This window comes from Copadichromis virginalis, linkage group LG8 (assembly GCF_057382275.1).
Source record: "Copadichromis virginalis isolate Kocher_CV1m ecotype Utaka linkage group LG8, C_Virginalis_male_GT1.1, whole genome shotgun sequence".
NCBI classification, from domain to species: Eukaryota; Metazoa; Chordata; class Actinopteri; order Cichliformes; family Cichlidae; genus Copadichromis; species Copadichromis virginalis.
Window position 1 is genome coordinate 9,557,558 of NC_140625.1, and position 20,240 is coordinate 9,577,797.

At 41.5% G+C, this 20,240-nt stretch overlaps 1 protein-coding gene across 5 annotated transcripts; it reads left to right on the forward strand.

The window, feature by feature from the left end:
• The first annotated feature begins 217 nt into the window (after positions 1-217).
• Positions 218-19,536, forward strand: kctd17 (potassium channel tetramerization domain containing 17). 5 transcript variants are annotated; one of them, XM_085465609.1, is made up of 7 exons: positions 218-708; positions 9,374-9,482; positions 9,993-10,084; positions 10,734-10,880; positions 12,456-12,581; positions 13,057-13,189; positions 16,384-19,536. In XM_085465609.1, exons 1-6 carry the CDS (start codon positions 352-354, stop codon positions 13,147-13,149), a joined length of 924 nt encoding a protein of 307 aa, XP_085321735.1. In that variant the 5' UTR covers positions 218-351; the 3' UTR covers positions 13,150-13,189; positions 16,384-19,536. The 5 variants fall into 5 exon arrangements, with proteins under 5 accessions (XP_085321735.1, XP_085321736.1, XP_085321738.1 ...); XM_085465610.1 differs by having other exon boundaries at positions 10,737-10,880; XM_085465612.1 differs by having other exon boundaries at positions 10,737-10,832.
• The last annotated feature ends 704 nt before the right edge of the window (positions 19,537-20,240 follow it).

Genomic DNA, 20,240 nt, shown 5'->3' on the forward strand with positions numbered 1-20,240 from the left:
GGGAAGGTTAAATTCATCACTCATTATTGTAAGATGACAAAAGCGAAGTATAAACCTAGACAGCGTAGACAGTTTTTTTTTTGTTTTGTTTTTTGCCTCGATAAAATGTAACATTTTTAAAACTTGATTAGAAAATATTATTTTCTTCTGTAGCGGCCATTACAGCTTTTACTTTGAAAGTGTCTCTGGGACATAGTGTGGTTAACTTCCTGTAACTTAACCAGCTTGCTTTGAGTGGGCACTCTGGGGGCGGAGCATGCTCGGTTGGATAGCTGAGAGAAAAAGCCGAGGCAACAGTCCGGGGTCCACCGCGCTCGTATCTGGTCTGTGTCCAACTGCTTTTTTTCCTAAATGGCAACGACGGCAGAGGACCAGCGGGAACCGGCGGACGCCGCTGCACTGTCGACACACCACGGCTGCCACCACCACAACAGCAACAACAATAACAACAACAACAATAACAACAAAGACAGCGAGGCGGGAGAGAGCGCGACCTCTGCCACCGCCAGCTCGACAGAATCCGGCGGGACGGCGTCGCAGAGCATCAGTAACGGCTCGGTTATCAACCCTAACGGGGGGAACAACGGGAAGTGGGTTCGCCTCAACGTTGGCGGCACGGTGTTCCTCACGACGCGGCAGACGCTCCTCAAGGAGCAAACTTCGTTCCTGTACCGGCTGTGCCAGCAGCAGGACCTGCATTCGGACACGGTAAGCCCCGCCAGGACGCTTTAACCCCCGCTGAACGGTGCTTCGCTCCGGGCGAAACATAACTATTATTTTGTCACAGCAGCGGGTGAGCTGGGACTGCACCTCCTCCACTTATTTTCTTTGTGATGGTTTCAACGTCCTGTGAGCATTTAAGTTTGATAGTTACTTTGTCTCAGACGCTATTATTCTGGGTACTGGCAAGTGACATTGTGCCATATATCAGATTTCTATGAAAACGAATGTGGTGACAGTACATTACAATAGACGTTGCACACCATTCGTGTTGTGGCACGCAATTGTATTTGTTAAGAACAGAGACACTGGTGCGGTTTTTGATCTCTTGATAACACTCCTGCTATCTGCAGCGGCTTGAAGTTAACAATCGTTGAGGCATCTGTTAACACACGATTGGTTCGATTTATCTTAACAGGCTTACTGCTTTGGTCTAAAATGGCGATTATTTTCTATAAAATGCGTGTGCATCTGTTTCCATAAAGTACGGAATTGTATCCCATGATATCACTCCAACATGAGTACTGATTTCCCTAAAACTTGCATCTGTCCTCTCCCGGAAATCCACTCCTGCAGCTCCAAATAGGCATGGAGCAGCCCACTAACCAGGAGATATACGTGCAGTCTGAAGCACTTCCACTCTCCTGCTTTTCTTCATGTGAATGTTGCTTGGGTCAGATGGATGAACACGTGCCTCCTCTTCTGCAGGGAGCCACACAGTTGGTAGCTGTACAGCTGGCATCTTATGGGGAGGGTAAGAGAGAGGGAGAGTCTGGGTGTCACATGTAGACTGAAAGGACTTGAAAGACTCATGAATGATGCAGATTTCTATTATGCTGCATGGACTTTGATATGCATGAGTATGACAAAGGGTGGGGGGGGGGAGGTCCTCCTCGTGAACCACAGCCCACTGTAAACTGATACAATGCTGCAGGCAGGTGAATACCTCCATGTTGCCAAAATTTCAGCTTTTCTGGAGAAAATAGGAGGGGGTGAGGAGTTGTCTGATCAGTGGTGTGTAATTTTATACTACAGTACATTAGGTAGCACAGCAGAGAGCTGGCAGGAAATGAAGCAGGTGGTAACGATTAATAAAAGACCTTGACTGAACACAAACCTGTGATGATACAATTACATGGTGAATGTGTTAAACTCATGGGCCAGCAGAGCACTCCAGAGATATTAATTAGTTATTCAAATTAGCAATTTAAAAGTAGGGTTGCAAATATTCAGTTAATCGGCTGACAGATGGATAAGCGTTTGTTTGGTTTTTCTTGTCACCACATCGCCATAGACTATAGGAAACTGCATAGGTTCTTTCTCACTTTTTAAATGATTTGATGTTTAATTGTGTAGGTCAATCTGTAAATCAATAATTTGTTGTAGCACTCCTTGAAATTTTATTTATTTTGTGAACCAATACATACAATTTCAGACAAATTACAACAATCCTGGGGCTAAAAATATATATTTTAATATATTCTTAGATTAGTCATTAAGGGTCATTGCTGACTTTGTGCTTAGTTTTGATTCATCAAAAAAACCCTCCTTGCGGCTCTTTTGGGTGATAGCAGATTGCTACAATTGCTGATAGTTTTTATGGAAGTTGCTGATTTGTCTGCAGACCCTCGCTAATTAACCACTGAGTAGCTGCTGTGAGCAACCATTCATCAACCAGCTGGGGAATTTTCGCTCAGTAACCTAGTATACCAGACCGTAACCGGGGATCGCCAACTGGTATCTAAGCCTATGTGAATGGGGCCTAACTGGTTTTAACCCCCCTTGCAGCTGTGGGGCACCTGCAAGCCATTATGCAATCTGCCTTCTGCCCAGCTTCTCCTTTCATGCCCTATCAGACTAAATGTGTATTTAGCGGGGTTTTGCCAGCTCTGTGCTGAGGTCTTGCTGCTCTTCTTGCCTCCAGCTTTCCATGTATGCACATGGCGGAAGGGCAGAGCCATGCTATCAAATACAAATTACTGCAGCTGGAAGTGGCGATCTCCTTTTGATTATAGTGGTCCCGACTGAATTGACTTTTTAGTCAGGAACAGCAGTGGACCAAAATAGAAAGAAATTCACCCTTCTAAAAGTACATGTCATGTTTCAGTTGAGAACATTGTGCACCTGCCAGTCAATTCCTGACCTTTAGAAAGGTTTATTTTAAGATTTTTTTTTTCCTCTTTTCTTTTTTTGTGACTGTTACAGGAAAAACAGGAAATGCGGGAGAGCAGGGGAATTTTAGGCTGGTGTTTGAATCTTTAGTGGCTGCTCATAGTGTACGACTACATGTGGTATTCACCCCAGTCCCAAACTGTGACACAAATACTAAACCAGCGGGGAAAACTGCATCAAGTCATGCTTAGGATTAGAATCGAGCCTCCCTTTAAGATCAAGATGTGGCTTGATGATTTGCCACATCGCTTATGCTGTTATTATTATTACATGTGCAGTCACTGAAGCAGGTTACAAACTGAATATGCGACAGATCCAGAAATAACAATCGCAGAGGATTGAGTGGGATTGTGGTGCGCAGCAGTGATGACTGTTCCCCTGCTGCACCTCTGGGTGCTATGGAAAGAATATTCCTGTGTGACCTTCAGCTGTGACCTGACAGGAGGTTTCTCTGCGCTGCCTGATGACACACATGTAATCTCTCTTTCTGTGTCTCACAAATATTCAGACGCACACCAACACTCTCCTTCCTCCTCATTATTTTCTACCTCCCTGTATTATTTTCTTGTCCTCTCTGCATTCTCGCTCTTGGTAGTTGACTCACTTTGTTTTACATTCATGCTTTTTTTTTTTTTTTTTTTTTTTTTGCTCGTGCCCTTTAATTTATGCATTGTATCACAAACTCTTGAATCTCAAACCACGGAGAAGAATACTTAAGTAAACTTCTTTTTCTTCTGATTACTACCCATTTGCTAGTAGCTCAAAAACAGGAACTGAGCTGTCAGTGAGACTCTGAATCCTCAACTGGGAGTTGGGAGCAAGAGGAGCGCGGTGGCGTAATGATCTGAGTCATTGTTTAATGTTTATACAGCAAAACATACTGCTCTATAGATGGACTTCACAGAGAGATGTGTTTCGGGGTATTATAAAGGCTTTGCCAGATCCGAGAAACGTATCATCTGTTGTCTGTCCTGAGTCCTTGTTTACTTAATCCATTATGTAAGTTAATACTGCAGTGATAACAAGAAATGTTTTTGTTTTATACCCAGGAACTCTTCATTTTCAAAGTCCGGAAAGAAACTGTAATTCCTGGAAGATTAAGGGCTCAACTCTAGTAGCCTAAAAATAAAAAAAGAGTTTGAGTAACCAGTAATTATTTGTGCTATTATTCCCAGAAATAAATGCGGGACAAATTGACGGACCTTGTGAATTAGTAATGCACTGATCTTAACAGCTAACTACATGAAAGAGGGAGCAGATTTGATGCACAGTTGGTCTGAAAATATCTGGCTCAATTTAGCCTCCTCTAAAACAAAATCTGCGTCTTTCTTTTTAAAGGAAGTGTTTAACAGTGAGTGCGCTTTGTTCCTCTCAGCTTGTCAAACTTCTTAAGACGTGAAAGTTGATATTGGAGACCAAACAAACAGACACTGCCTGCTAAAACTAGGTCACATCATCTCATCAGCTGACTGCAAATATCACACTTCTACAGTTTGGAGCAACACAGGCTATCCTTCAAGCGCTGCCTCACCATTTTTTGTGTGTGTGTCAGCATACTTTGTTAACTGGCCAACATCAAGCTGAAACGAGCCACCCCTCGAGTTAGTTACCACACAGAACATTGTAAATCCAAATCAGTTAAAAGCACTTCAGCCTGTGTTTCTTTTGCTCAAGAGAGGAGCTGATTTTTAGGTGCTGGACAATCCTCCCACCCCTCCCTCTCAGACGTTTGCATGTCTGCACTTAGGAGCTCCTGTCTGTCTTTTTTTTTTTTTTTTAAACCTCCACATAGACGCTTACAATCTGTCTCCGTGCGACTGTTTTAATGAGATTACTGGCACTTAAAATGCTCTACCTCCTCACCCAACCAAACCCAGGGCTCCCCTCCTTTATCCGTGTGGATGATCTCGCACCATCCCAAGCCAATTACACCATGGATGACTGGTTGTGGGCCATAACAACACAGCCAGGTTCTGTGGTTTAGGGATTATTTGCACGTACGCATGAAATTTTTTGTTAATTAAGTTTTTAACTTTAATTGTCCACAAAACTCATCTCATCCCACAGTGTCAACACAGCCTCCAAAAATGCTAGAGGCAAGGTTTTTGCTTCAGAGTTGTTTAAACTTGTAAATTTGAAAATGCACAAATTGAAGGCTGAGAACACAGTAAGAGGTTGGTGGGTGTTTTAACCATATCCCATGGCAGGATTTCACAACTTTCTTTGCTATTCCTGTTTCCTTAAACTTATTTGTATAATTAGATTGATACATATACAGGTAAAATAAGTCAGAGCTATAGGATGGGGCAGTGTTTTACATGCTTACAAATGTGTAGTTGGTGTTTGGGAAAGTTTGCAAAAAAAAGGCACATGCGACCAAGCTTATTTTATGCCTCCCACACAAAAAGTGTCACTGGCACTTGAGAAGTCAGTAGTTTAGCTAGGCCATCTTTGATCCCACAGACCATAAATTAGGCTGATCCGTAATTAGAAATCACCCTTATTTCTAGAGTTTTATCACAACTCCTGCCCCCATTCATATCAGAATTTCATAGACAGGCTAAAAATGAATGTGTTATCTCTTATTTTCACCAAGACTGAGGATTACTAATAGTATTAATAATACTTAGTAATACTTAATAGTTTCAACTGCACAGATATTATAGCAGCAATACAAGGAGTACAGTGTAGAAAAAGAAACTGGACTTGCTGTGAGACTCTGTATGCTAGCATATACTGAGATGCACTGATAGCCTGGCATACCTGAAAAATGCATTAGGTCACAACTTTTTGGAAAAATAAACCTTTCAGTATTTTTAACACTGAGATACAGGTAGGAGTAGGGATGGGTATCGTTTAGATTTTATCCGATACCGGTGCCAACCCGGTACTTTTGAAATGGTGCCGGTGCTTAAATGGTGCTGAACCAATGCTTAAAGAATGGAGAACACAAACTTTGTCCAAAAACCTCTCATGTTTAGCTGGGGTTTTTTGTAAAAAGATAACAATGCTAGCCTTTTCTGCAGCTATAGAGCTTATATGGTATCACTCTATCAAACAAGAAGACAGCCGCATGTAACTACGACCGTGTTTGCTAGTTCACCTTACGTGCATTATTTTAATAACGTGTTTAGCCTGTGGCGATCGTGGCTCAAGAGTTGGGAGTTCGCCTTGCAATCGGAAGGTTGCCGGTTCAAGCCCCGGCTTGGACAGTCTCGGTCGTTGTGTCCTTGGGCAAGACACTTCACCCGTTGCCTACTGGTGGTGGTCAGAGGGCCCGGTGGCACCAGTGTCCGGCAGCCTCGCCTCTGTCAGTGCGCCCCAGGGTGGCTGTGGTTACAATGTAGCTTGCCGTCACCAGTGTGTGAATGGGTGGATGACTGGATATGTAAAGCGCTTTGAGGTCCTTAGGGACTAGAAAAGCGCTATACAAATACAGGCCATTTACCATTTACTCAACGTAAATTACACACGAACAACATTAAGCTACTCACGCAGAGAAGAACGGCTGCTGCCATCATCATCCGTCATCATTTCTGCTACACTGGCAGGGCTAGGGGCCAGGACTCTCCTCTTCGGGCTCTTGGGGGATGTTGCTAACTCCGGGTCCGATAACAGGCACCACACCCGCAGTATGTGCTCGGTCTTGCAGCAAGCTGTCAAATACGGTGTATTTCTTGGCTTTAAAAAAACACTATGCGTCGCCAGGTGTTTCATCAGATTCGAGGTGTTACCTCCTTTGCACAGTATCACCTTAAAGCACTTGTTGCAGGCTGCTGAGTTTGCATCTTTTGATGTGAAGTACAGCCAGACTTTTGACCGCTTCGCATTTGGGCGTTTTTAATCTGTAACTCTAAAAGAATGTACGTACCTACCGTTTATGTCAGAACCAATACCGGTACCCATCCCTAGTTAGGAGGTAATTGTTGTGCGCATGTTTTAAAAGGTGAATGGGGTTTTGTTAGATTATAGGCGATGGGCTACTGGACGTCCTTACCGCTACAGGGAAGTGTTATAGAGTCGCATCCTATTTCCCTGAACAAATGTTGTGTAAACCATTAACTCATCAACTAATGAGTACCTAAATGTCATAACTGTTGATTCCCTCCCTTTGAGTCTGTTGGACTTCCCACAATAATGAAACTGAGAAAGTGACCTCTCATAAAAAAGGCCATTTTTAAAATTTTGTTATTTCTGTACTTTATTCATACTCATTTTAGCTCAGTGTGAGAGTCCCTGCTATTGTTTCTGCTGTGATCCTCTGCTTACTGTTTCATTGTGTGTAACATGGTGAAACTAATACACACAGAGTGGAGCAGAACATGAGGTGAAGTAAAGAGAAACTCATTCTAGTTTTTCATAATGCGTTATGCAACTGTAATAAACAATTGCTATAAACGCTTAAGACATAAGGATCAAATGTCTGAAAGCTAAACTAAAATGCCTGTTTTGCTCCGCCAATGAAAAATAGCGCACCCAGGCAATTCAGTGTAATTTACATTAGCATGGACTGATAGTCATGACTGGATTTATTTTGCTTGTTTGGTTCTTATGTACACAACGTTTTTGGTTGTAAATGAAGTGCAAAGGGAAATGTGCTAATTTGGTTTTCTCTGAGGTGCTGGTGCTTTAGTTTGGCATCCAGTCAGTAGATAGAGAGAGATCACCTGTATAGTAAGAGTAATAATACTAAAAATCAACCAATAGCAGATGGAGAAAGACAGCAAGACTCAAGTGATGGCTGTGACACAATTCAGAAAGCTTTCCCCTCGTGTTGTTATGGCCACACTGTCAAGTCAAGTCACGTCGATGAGGCGTCAGTTTGTCCTCCACTGCAGCTCTGCTCATTTAGGATGTCGAGTGTGTCTGTATGTACCTATGTTTATGCCCGGAGCTGCAGTCTCAGCTTTTTCACGCTCTAATCACTGTTTTTCAGTACAAACGCATACTCTCCTAACATGCACTCAGTTTATACACGGTGCCTCTTGGTCTTCAACTCTGATCTCTGCTTTCTTGCTCACATACACAAATGTGTAAAACCCATATGTCTTATTCATCCATGTCTGTGACAGTGTCCACCTGTTTCTTTGAACCTTCTTTAATACAAAGAAATTTCCTTTACCTCCTATTTCCAAACCAGGGTATTTTTCTTGTTTGTTTGTTTTTCTCATAGCATTTTTTTTTTTTTTAATCTTTTGTCCTCTACTGATCTTTTGTTGTCCTCCTACCCCCCCCTGTTTTTCATCTAATCCATCCCCACCTCCTTCCATCCTACAGAGTGCTCTGAGGAGTACACTGGTGTTTACACTCCTCACTCTCCGTTTTCAGCAAATGCTACTATAACAGAGCTAGAGCTTAACCAGCAGTGCTGCTGTTTCTGAGGGTTTTTTGTTTGTAGTAGTAGCAGAAGCAACAATATTGCTGACCATATAACTTACTCTTATAGTGGGCTGTGTTGTGCATGTGCATGCAGAACACGCAAATAAAAGTGCTAACATCCATCTGCACAAGATGCTGCTACAGGCCAAGATTGTTACTGCTTGAGCAGGCAGTCAGAAAAAGAATCAGTCATGTGACTGGAGCATGTTCTCATTATCTAGCTGGATATCTTCCTGCTCATTGACTTACTGCATTAACTGTCCTTTCAGTCTATATATGGAGACGCAGAATAGCTCTGTATATAGCACCAGCCAAATGCTGGTATATGGTTAAATCTGTAGAAAAGCTAACTCTGATGTACTCTCTCTTATCAAGAGATAATGGTTTGTTTTTTGGGCTGAGGAATTCGGCATTTGAAAATCATATAATTTCCAACAAGTCCCGCCCCTTTTCCCCTTAATTTATATGCCTTTGCCTGTATCTCCTATTGGCATGTTTTTGAACTCCTCCAGCAGTGGCTCTTTTATGAACTCGACTCTAAAGGGCGATGTGCTTCAAGCATTCATTATGGAGAAGAGCACAGGCAGGATGAGCGTATATGTGTAGGGATAGGAGTCATGACATAACAACCAGGCAAGCTTGTCACATGTAGCCTGGAGATGCAAGTGAAGTAGGCTGTTGACACACATGAGCACACAGTTTACGCTGACTTTCAGTAACCAGTAGGGTTTTTTTTGTTTTGTTTTGTTCCCATGTAAAAACAGCTGTTGTTACCAGAGTAAATCTGAGTTCAGTCCACACAGTGTGGAGCGCACAGTGGAACAGACACGCACACACGAAGTGAAACCAAGAGAAGAGGTGAATAAAGAAAGTAGCACAAGCGTGAACAGTAGTAAAACACAAGCAACAAACAAGAGTGACTGCAGACAGTTCTTGAGCAACATGTCACCATCTACATTGCTTCAGATAGAATCACATGCACAAATGCAAAATAAAAACTCCACACTTCATAACATGAGGAAATGTGTTATGAAGGCTGTAAAAATGCAGTAATGATATAATGGACTGTCCTCTGTCTGTCTCTGACTCTTTTCTGTAACAGGATGAGACTGGAGCTTATGTAATTGATAGGGATCCTACCTACTTTGGCCCCATCCTCAACTACTTGCGGCATGGCAAACTGGTCTACAACAAGGAGCTCGCTGAAGAAGGTCTGCATGATTGTCTTATTTGCTTGCCAGTAGAAATAAGAATAATACTAGCACGTTTGTTGCAGTATGATGCAATCTTTCCCTGATGCCTTTCTTTTGCTTTTGTGTTTTTAATTGAATTTGTGCACTTTATATGAAGATTTGGTATGTCTGAAGAATGTATAAGTCTTCTACTGAGGTAGCTAAAATCAGTTAATGAATAATTAAGAAACGGTTGACAGTAATGGTTAACAGATGGCCAGGACTAATAATCAATAGTAGAGTGATGTGGTTAAATATATGTTCTATAAAGGACAAAAGTAGAATTAAAAATTGTTAGCTTAAAGGAGTATACAGTGGTTGAAATATGAATGATGTTTAGCTGAATATTAAACAATAATATTTAAAGAATATTCTGTTTACTTGGACTGGTTTGCAACATGATTAGGGTGCAGCTGAGGTCATCTGGCGTGGAAATGTTGCACTACAGTGTCACACAGCAGCTGAGTTGAGTGTTTCTTCTGTGACCAGGTGTCCTGGAGGAGGCCGAATTTTACAACATCACCCCGCTCATCAAACTGATTAAAGAGAGGATCGTAGAGAGAGACTCCAAAGCCACACAGGTAAACGCACAACCTGTCAACAGTGAATCACTGAGCTTCCAACTATAAAACGCAGTATATCACATTTATGTTGATTGTATTATTACTCTTGAAACATATAATATTTACTGTATTTAGCTGTTCTGACATGTCCTGTGCTAAATATTGCAGTATTGTTTAGAGTCATAGGATATAGACGTTTGAGCGTTTCAGTGCTTCAGCCTTTATTAATGATTTTGTTCCCCCGGGTGCTTCTATAAAGAGGCCGCTGCTGTACATCAGCCTTCTCTCTTCTTTCTTTGCTTTTTTCGGGATGGTTGGACTCACTCTTATATAATCCTTCTGCCCTCTCGAACATACTCCCACTCTCCCCTTATCCTACTGTTCTTTACTGGACTCACTGCTCGTGTTTGCCTAGCAGGGTTAAATATTGTGCAGAAATATGAAAATAGTGGTGCTGGCTTTTAAACTGCCCAAATAGGATTTGGTAATCCAGAGCGTTGAATGTTATGCAATATGAAATGACTGCACCTTATTGGAAAATTCATAGAATTCAGTCTAGCAGTGTCAGTATTTACTTCCCTTTTTGTATCTCTGGAAATGGTTGCACCTTCCTTTTCATTCATTTCCTGCATCGTCAACTCTTTCCTCTCTCATCCTTTTATACTAGCAGGTGCCCCCCAAGCATGTCTACCGAGTTTTGCAGTGCCAGGAGGAGGAGCTGACTCAGATGGTCTCCACGATGTCGGACGGCTGGAAGTTTGAGCAGGTCAGCGTGCGCACCTGCAGAAAGCCCCGCACCGGACTGCTCTGGACTGTGGGTTGGACTCACGCTGCTGCTGACCCTTTAACCGTGACCCTTGGTCTAACCCCTCGGTCCTGACCCGAGCCTTGCTGTTTGCATTCCCAATCTGAACTTTCCATTAAATCCTAGATTATGCCCTTAGTCTAGTTCTTGATTTGCTGGCCTAATGTTACAGTGACACTAGAGAAAACGGTGGTTGGAGACAACAGCACATGCAAAATAATTACATCCATGTGCCATCAACTGGCAATCTTGTGGAGTTTGAAATGGTTGCTTGGAAGCTGGGGACCAGGTCTCCAAATACTTCCTTCGAAGTCAACCTTCTATCAGTCTGCTGTGAATTTGTGATTGAATAGGGTGAAGTTGGCAATTATGTATCATCCGTTTGTGATAATATGGCAAATAACTGTGACAAATCAGTGGAAATCATAAATTTGTGTCCAACTCCTGCAAAGCTATTGCTGTGCATACAGAAATCCACAATAAATAGAAATTCATAGTAACTACTTGCATTCAGAGTCTAACCAGAACCACACAGATTAGAAAAGAAATTCAGAAGTTCCTCCATAAATGGAAGCGTAGTTGCTCCAGGACGAGAGTTTAACTGCAGGATGACAGGCACTCAGCAACATCGCATTAATGTAGGAATAACCAAATTACATCAAGTTTAGTTAAGTCCCCGTCTGGCAAATAGACTCATCAGAACTAAGTTGCACTCATCAGTTCAGACCGACAGACTGATTGCGATGTTTTGGCAATCTGTCTGCCTTTTATAAATTACACAGCAGTTATTTGCAGACATCTGAGCGCGATTGCAGTCGGTCCGTGTCGGACCACGACTATTTAAAGACACCTATGGGGACCAGACAACGCTTAGTCCCCACACCTACTTACATTTGGTCGCTGAATTTGATGCAGTCACTGGGCAACCTTTTTTGTCGCCTATTTGAAAGGAGGTTGCCATTTAATTTGTACTCTAGCGTGACTGAGCCATTAAACAGCCCCTTTAATCTAGTGAGTCCGTGTGAGTTAGTCCCAGAACCTGTAATCTTAAAGAAATCGTAAACTTTTATAGTTTTAAAATTATGATACTGATTTTGGAGAACCAGTTCTGTCAAATAAACACGCCTTCTTGTCTGTTGTAATGTCAGTCTGTTATTGGCCACATCTCCAAAGACGACCTGTTAATATGTTTAATACTTCTAGACTTCATGGCGTTAAACTGGCCAGCCTTTACAACACTGTAGGCTAAAAATCGCACACCGACCCTGTGTCCCTCCCCCACTCCTCTGCTTTAGCACTTGGCTCCCCTGCATGCTGCACAGCTATGATTTTCATATATTTTTCAGCAGAGCTGACCCGCAGTTGTTTTGCTGTTTCCACAAGTACACAGCGCTTGAATCTACTGCTGCGTCCTCCCCCGTCCCCCAGCCATGCATGAGCAAAAGCAACCTTCCTTAGCTGTAGTATGGGATCTCCACTTTCTGTCTCCTGTGCTGGAAGTCCCCATGATACTCACTGTGTGTCTTTGTCTCTGTCCCTCTCTGCTCTGTATTTCTCTCTGCATCTGCGTCTCTTTCTTTCTAGATGGTGAACATCGGCTCGTCGTACAGCTATGGAACAGAGGATCAGGCTGAATTCCTGTGCGTCGTATCAAAGGAGCTCCACACGGCCGGATCTGGGCTGGGAACAGAGCAGAGTCACAAAACCAAGGTGAGTCTCGATATTTTGCATGAACACACAAGTATATTTCAAAATACACTATGGGGAGAAGCTGCTAAGCTGTGTGTTAGCTGTGTTCGTATGTGTGTATTTCTGCTTTGTTGCGCGATGTGTGAAAGAGTAGAGGTCTCTCAGCTCATTAAAGGTGATATGAGTGTGCTTTGATCCTGCGCCTCTCCACTCAAAGCTCCAAATGTCACTCCCCTCAAAATGTCATTCACAAACACATTCACTCCATCATTCACACAGCTCTGCCTTTCATTCCTGCAGTTCTCAATCATTACTGTATTGGTTCTTCCTCCTTCATGTGGATATATTAATATATATCTGTGTCTGTTTTTTGCCTCTCACTGTCCACTCACTGACACTCATCCGTGTGCTCATTTTTGTCATTTTTCTGTCGCGTTTTTTTTTCTTTTCTTTTCCCCTTTTGTATTTTCTCCTCCTTCCTTCATGCTGAATGAAGCCCACAGAGATGCAGGAGGAGGAAGCGGCGAAGGAGGAGGAGGAGGAAGAGGGGGGGAGAGATACCACACCAAATGAGTGGCTTAGAGAATGAGGGAGTCATGTTTCTTTGTTCCAAAGAGATGCCTGACTGGGTGAGGAACTGTGCAAAAGATGTGCTAGTGGGTAGATGTAGTGGATTTTAGTGTGTGTGTGTCTATATGTCTGTGATGTCTGTGAGAAATATAGAAGAGGTTTCATGGCACAGCATTGAGTATGGCCTTACAGTTGCCTTTCTGTTTCAGTCTGAAGCTCTTTCTTCATTGAGTCAGTCCCATGTTAAAATGACCAAATGTAGTTGTGCATTTGGTTAAAGTAGAGCTGGGCGATAGAACGATAACGATATGTATCGCGATATAACCTTTTCTCGATAGAAAAATTAAACTATCGCGATAGACCTCGCCGCTCTTGTCCTCTTAAAAAAACAAAACAAAAAAAACAAAAAAAAAAACAGCCAATCCAAATTACGTAGCGCAGAGCCGAACCAATCACAGCCGCAGCGTCACGTCACGTGACTTGTTAGGTACAGCACAAGTGCCAAGCCGCACATGTGTATTTGTTTGGGAAGCAGCCAGCCACCGTACCGCCCGGGTAATGGAGGAAATGAGTGTGCCGACTAGAGAAATCAACCGAGCGTGACCGAAGGTTACCGAAGAGAAAACAGATGATGGTTCCAATGCCGGAGAGATTGTCGAACGGAAGAGCCACAGAAGTTCCGTAGTGTGAAGGTATTTCGGATATTTCAAGTCTGACAAAAAACAGAGTAGCGTGCACTGTAAATTGTGCCGAAAGCAAGTCTGGAAATACAATAAACTGGTGCATGCGCTACGTCCACACGTACCCGGGTATTTTTGAAAACGCAGATTTTTCTATGCGTTTGCACCTTTCGTCCACACGTAAACGGCGTTTTTGGTCACTGAAAACGAAGATTTTTGAAAACTCCGTTTTTGCATTTACCTGTGGACTAGAAAAACGGAGAAAACGCAGCATCAAAGGTGTGCGCATTTTTTGACGTCACACTGTGCGCCACGTTATTGTTTCGGTGAAATGAATTTCTACAATACTGTTACTGTTAATTCTACTCTCTGCAGTGTTTAAATGCTTACATATACACACAGTTACTGTCCCTCCACACATACGACTCGGTTCTGCTTCTATGCCCCAGCTTTGTTTACTTTTTCCCACCGAGGCTTCTAGACTTCTGATTGGCCAACATTTCTGCACGGTTAGGAATCTAGCGCCACCTGCTGCTTTGGCATGTTCATAGCAGCGTTTTCCTTTATTTCTCCCTTTATGTGTGGACGGGATTATTTTTTTAAAACGAAAACGGAAAATCTCCGTTTTCAAAAATACCCGTGTACGTGTGGACGTAGCCTCAGTCTCTGACTGGAAGCGCTAATTCGTCATTCGGCTTTTGTCAGACTAAAGTAACTGTTAAAACTGTTTGAAAAGCTCAGCTATACAACAAAGGAGAGATTGAGAATTTCCTTTTAGTTCTCAGTTTATTTGATATTGACAAAAGTTAGTCAGTTTTGTCTGTTCTTCTGTAAAACAAACTAAGATTTATTTTTAGAATGAATATTTTGTTTCTAAGTGGAATTGACAGTTTAGTCTGTTTCGTTTGTTCTATTTTGAAACTTAAACGCTTTAGCGGCTGCCTTTTGTGTAGTTTGCAATATTTGCCTTTATTTATCTGAAAAAGTCTCATGTTCCTTAAGTACATCTACCCTGTTGAACTTATTATGGGAAATAAATATTTAAATAAAAACAAGCTGCTGATTATTTCACATTTTACTTGTGAGCAACGGCACATTTAAATCTTACAAATATAGTTATTTGGCTTATATCGTGATAGATATCGTTATCGCCTGAAATGAAAAAAACATATCGTGATATGAAAAAATCTTATATCGCCCAGCTCTAGGTCAAAGTGAATGTTGCATTTAGATTACTGGTTGAAAACTGTAAGGTTGCAATGATTGTAACACATTAAAAAACATGGGCAAAATATAACACATGCATAATCGCTAATCATGATTTGGACCATAAACAACAAAAATAAACTCTTACTTTGACTAGGATGGAGGCCTTGTGCTCATAACCAACATGAGCACAGGACCAGTTAACTTGTATTATATTTTTAGGATAATTATAAGTTATTTACACCATTGCACAATTGCTATTGGTCCTATATTTACAGATATGCTTGTTATACCAGCATGCAAAATGTGCTCTTAAAGTAACATGCCAGTAGTGTCCCTGCAACTAACGACAAGAACGAAGCGATTTCCTCTTTATCTGCAAGTTAACTTAACTGTAAAAAGGCTGATGGGGTGAACATGATAACTTAGACTTTTCGAATGAATACTAGTAAATATGTCAGAGGAGTTCAAATCTCAGTGAGGTCAGGGTCAGAGGTCAAGTTTTTTTTGAAAATCTTGTGAACACGATAACTCGCGAAGGTAGTCCCCTGGGATTTGGTGTAGCACTGTGTCAGTATTTTTTTAATTCATGCACTGATGTTTTGTGTATAACATTTAAAGTAACCAGTATTATTATAATAATAATAATAGTTATTGTTATTGTTATTTATTAGTTTGTGTTAGCACTCGATCACCAATCACAGTGGTTAGCTGGTAATTTGACACAAATATGACCAGTTCTTGTTCAGAGAAAAAAAACAGCTGTGATCAAGATACCAAGACCATCTTTTATATGTAGTTATTTGTCACTGTGATTAAATGGAAAACAGATTTCGATAAAATGCATGTGTGTGAGAGAATGTGATGAATTTTGCTAATTGGCGCTTGGTTGGAAATGTCACTTTCCCCACACAGCCTCACATGTATCGATTGAGAGCTGCGTCTCTATGGGCTCTCATTGTCAATGCTGTGACATGGAATATCTCTGACCTTTCAGTGCAGCAATAGTCTTCAGATGTCCTTCCCAGTCTGTTCACATACATATACAGTGTCAGTGTAAAGTCACACACATGTGTAATTAACATTTGCACAATGCACAATTTAAAATTCAGTAAATATCAAAGCAGAAAACACACACTCGTATGTAGTAAGTAGCGAAGATGGCTGTGTTTGTTTTGTTGTTTCCAGTCATTATGCGTGATAGTTAAGTCACTTATTCTCAGTTGCTCAACATATTCATCATCATTGCCATCATTGCAGCCAAAACCATAGCTTAGATTGTTTGCAGTGACTGTAGATTTTATGTCTGCACTTTTCCAATCTCTAATGTCTGTTTTTGTTTTGTCGTTTTGTCTTTCATTTTGCAGCTTTTTCAAATCCACGGGTCCCGGATGTAGAAATCACGAGAATTTATTTTTCCTATGCTTGTCATGTTCTGTACATGGCATTTGTGTGTTTTTGTCCGTGGACAGTCATCGCAATACGTAGCATTGTTGCCACTTCATTGACAAAATGCTGGTTAGTTTTAGCAAACATCCAAAAATGTCTAATATCACTGTTAACGCAATGGAGCAATACCATCTTAACAAAAGAAAAAAGTGAAATCACCTTAATTTACAGACATGCTCATGTGTTGTGTCTGTGCAGATGTTATATTGCCAAAGGCAGTAGTGCAGCTTAGTAAATCATGACCAAAGAGCCATATTAGATCTGGCTGAACCAAGGTGCTGATTCTTAATATGACAGGAGAGAATTGGCCTCGTCTTGGTTAACCTGGGAGGAGCTGTCCCATCTGTGCTGCACAGGATTTGCATCATTTTATTTCCCAATGAAGCAGCTATCCCGGTGATTTATGCAATTGTTGCCCAGTCTTTGACCATCGACTCTGCTGAAGTCCTGACAGTATTTCATAGTTTGGTACGAGGTTTTCTCATGACAAAAAAAATCACCTTGGTTGTGAAGAAAACCTGCCAGCAGCTGCTGGACCACACAGAGCAAAAGTGTGTTAAATCACCCATATCAGCCTTATTTAAAGATGACTTCAAGCGTACTCAAGTAATTAAATCTTCACGAGCTCAACTCAAAGTCCACTAATTTGTTGCTCTCAGTCATTCAGGAGGGTGTGTGTTTGTGTGTTAGCATAGCCACTTCTTGGTTTGGACTGTGTAACTGAAGTAGGTCAAAAATGTGCTTGTGGGGACAATTTTACACTTTCTGGACATTACAAAGGTGCACACGCTGCACTGGTGAAAACACAAACTGCTCTACATTGTTGCCCACAGACACACACACATGGGCGCGTATATACATATATCCCTTGTTTGTGCTGATGCATACCTGCATCACCTTGCACAACAGCAGTGTTGCTTCGGTCTGTTGCCATGGCTGGGATCCAGTTCCTGCTTTGGCCTCAACAGACTTGGAGACGTTGGTGTAGTCAGGAAAGGCTTAAAAAGCAGGCATGGAGGAGGAAGGGGGCAAGGAGGAGTCTGGTGTACCACAGCTTTGTAATATTAGTGATCATATCCTGTAAAGGCCCCACAGCAAGCAGATCTGCTGCAGTGCAGGTGTATGACTGAAAATAAAATGTCAAAGAAAGCCACGTGACTTTTAACAACCTCTGCTGTGAACATGCAAGAACCACACCACAGATCACATTTGGACTCATGCACGAGACTGTGGCCAATTTCCTTATAGCTCTAGGCATCACTCTGCAAATACACCACTCACATTTGGTGTTTATTAAATTTCAGGAGGTGCACTTAGTGAATGTTAGGGTGAAACCAAAAGGGTTATACATTAGTTATAAAACAGCAGGTTTTTAAAGCATGTAGATAAGAATTTAGAGTAGGTCTGCTATAGTCCAACATCACGCTGTAGCTTATAAGAAAACACTTACTTGAACAGATGCTAACATTAAAATGCAACTCAGCACTTCTTGGATGCATAAATAAGTACATTTGTGGATTAAGTGATGTAAGTTATTGGTCTGTTTTCAGCCTCAAATTAAGATTTGGTGCGCTTCTCAGATTGAACGCAAGCCCAGAGGGATTATTTCTGCCTCTGAGACTACAGCAGCCGTGTTAAGCATCGTCTGCCTGCAGCTTTAGTCTCACCTCCTGCTGTTTAGCTCCTACAGCACACCTACTGACCAGCAACACACAGCCAACAAGTGTGCAGGGGTCACAAATTTGAGACAATCGAGAAATAAGATCGTGGTCGGCAACCTTTTTTTTTTTTTTTTTTTCTCCTTCCCCTCTATCTCCTAACATTTTGATAATAAAATCAATTTAACATAAAAAAAAATAAATGGGATGTAAATACAATATTCCATGTTTGTTTTCCATTTATAGCACTGATCAGAAAACATATCCTCAACCTGTGGGATCCTCCCGATCCCTAATTAGGAGGATTAGCAGAACACGGTAAATGTTAAATGTGTAGTTAGCCTGCAGTTACTGCGTACGATACTCATAACAGTGATATTGACAGAACAGAGAAGACCAAAAGATTTCATTTCTTCGGCTTTTTTTTTTTTCCTCTTCTCTTTGTGGCTTTTAATTCATTCAGTGCCTTGAGTTCAAGCAGCAAAACAGACATGTCAGCATGATCGTAGCTGTTATTCCATGCGTTTTTAAGTGGCTGCTTTTAATATTTTACAGTAGATGGTTTACAATCTCACTTTTTGTTTTTACTTTGTCTTCTCGTGCATTTACTGAGGTGTTCCTGTAGAGATAAAGAGTAAGTGTGCACACCAAACAGCTGCATGCATGAGGTGAAGCTGGTTTAAGATGTTTTGTATAAAAAGCACCACCTTTTTTTAATTGTTTTGTAAGTTTTGATGTCTAATTTATTCTTAGACTTTCTTTTTGAATATTACATTGTAAGAATTTGGCCGTTTGTTTTTAGATGCGTGTGGGGGGGTACTTTTGCTCGTTTCTACTTGAAGAATAGTGTTTCTGTTTCACTGTCCTGACGATCTCAAACAGCACATACTGTATAATCAGCAGGTTTACTGATTCCAAGTTTTTCGTCTTGGCTCACTTAAATGTATAAACCTCCATTTGCATGTCCTGTTACAGTACCCTGTTTGTTTTTTGCTTGATCCCTCACTTCATTTTTGCTGTACAATTAGTACTTAATGTGTAAACACAGCAGAGCTCTTTCATTAGCCTGTGCAAAAAAACCAAACATCTGTCATCGTCAAATCGGGATAGAAAAACATTTCTCTCTGATGCTGGAGATTCTTTCATCTGCTGTCTGTAGAGCCACTTTACTGTCTGTGAGCATGAAACGGATCCATGTGTGACGCATGAATCGTACGGGCTTCAGGAATCAGTGTTTGGATAGTTTCAAAACTGGACTTCATGCGGTCCTGAACATATGACATCTTCAACAGAGTGAAAGGAAAATGTACTTTTTTTTTTTTTTTTTAAATTTAATGTAAATGAATGTCAGCATTGTCAACAAAAATAAACATTTGGTTTAAGGTACAAAGTCTTTGTTTTGTTTTTTTGCCCTGATCACAATGAGCCCACTGTGCACTGCTTTCTATACCAGCGGTCCCTAGCCCCCGGTCCACGAGCGAGAGTTGAGGCTCAGGAGTGAAATTGATGGTTTTCAGGGTTTTTATCGTTAACTCTGTTTCCCTGGGTCTTTTCCCTTGTGTTATGAATACATTTTCTATATATTTTCATGCACTCTATATTTGTTTTGTAGTTGTCTTATTTTGAAAGACACGTTTTTGTGCGTTACCATAGCGACCAGAGAGGAGGATGGTCGCCGAAGGCTGTCCAGATTCGTTGACTCTCCGAATGCAGCCGACAAATGCGTCCTCTTCACGGATGTGTCCTTCGTGGCCCACCATATCCCAGAATTCATGGTGGGCCAAACTGCAGTTCGCAGCCGCTACTAAGTTTTAAAATTACTCTTATTAATCTTTCTGGGTCACAAAATAAACTTTTAACATATTTTCAGGTGAGAACTTCAAATATCTGCTCGGTTTATCAAGATATCGCATATTTGCAAAAGTGCTTCGACGTTTTCGGAGACGTCTGTTACCCACCAGCTCGATAGCTAGCCGAGAGCTCGAGGATCACTAGAGCCGCCGAGAATGGCACAACTCCCGGCACATTAGTTTCAGATCACCGCGGGCTTTCGCTACTCAGGTTAAACGTAATAAATAAGTCACTTAGACAACCTAAAAATGTTATTGTTTGGCTTT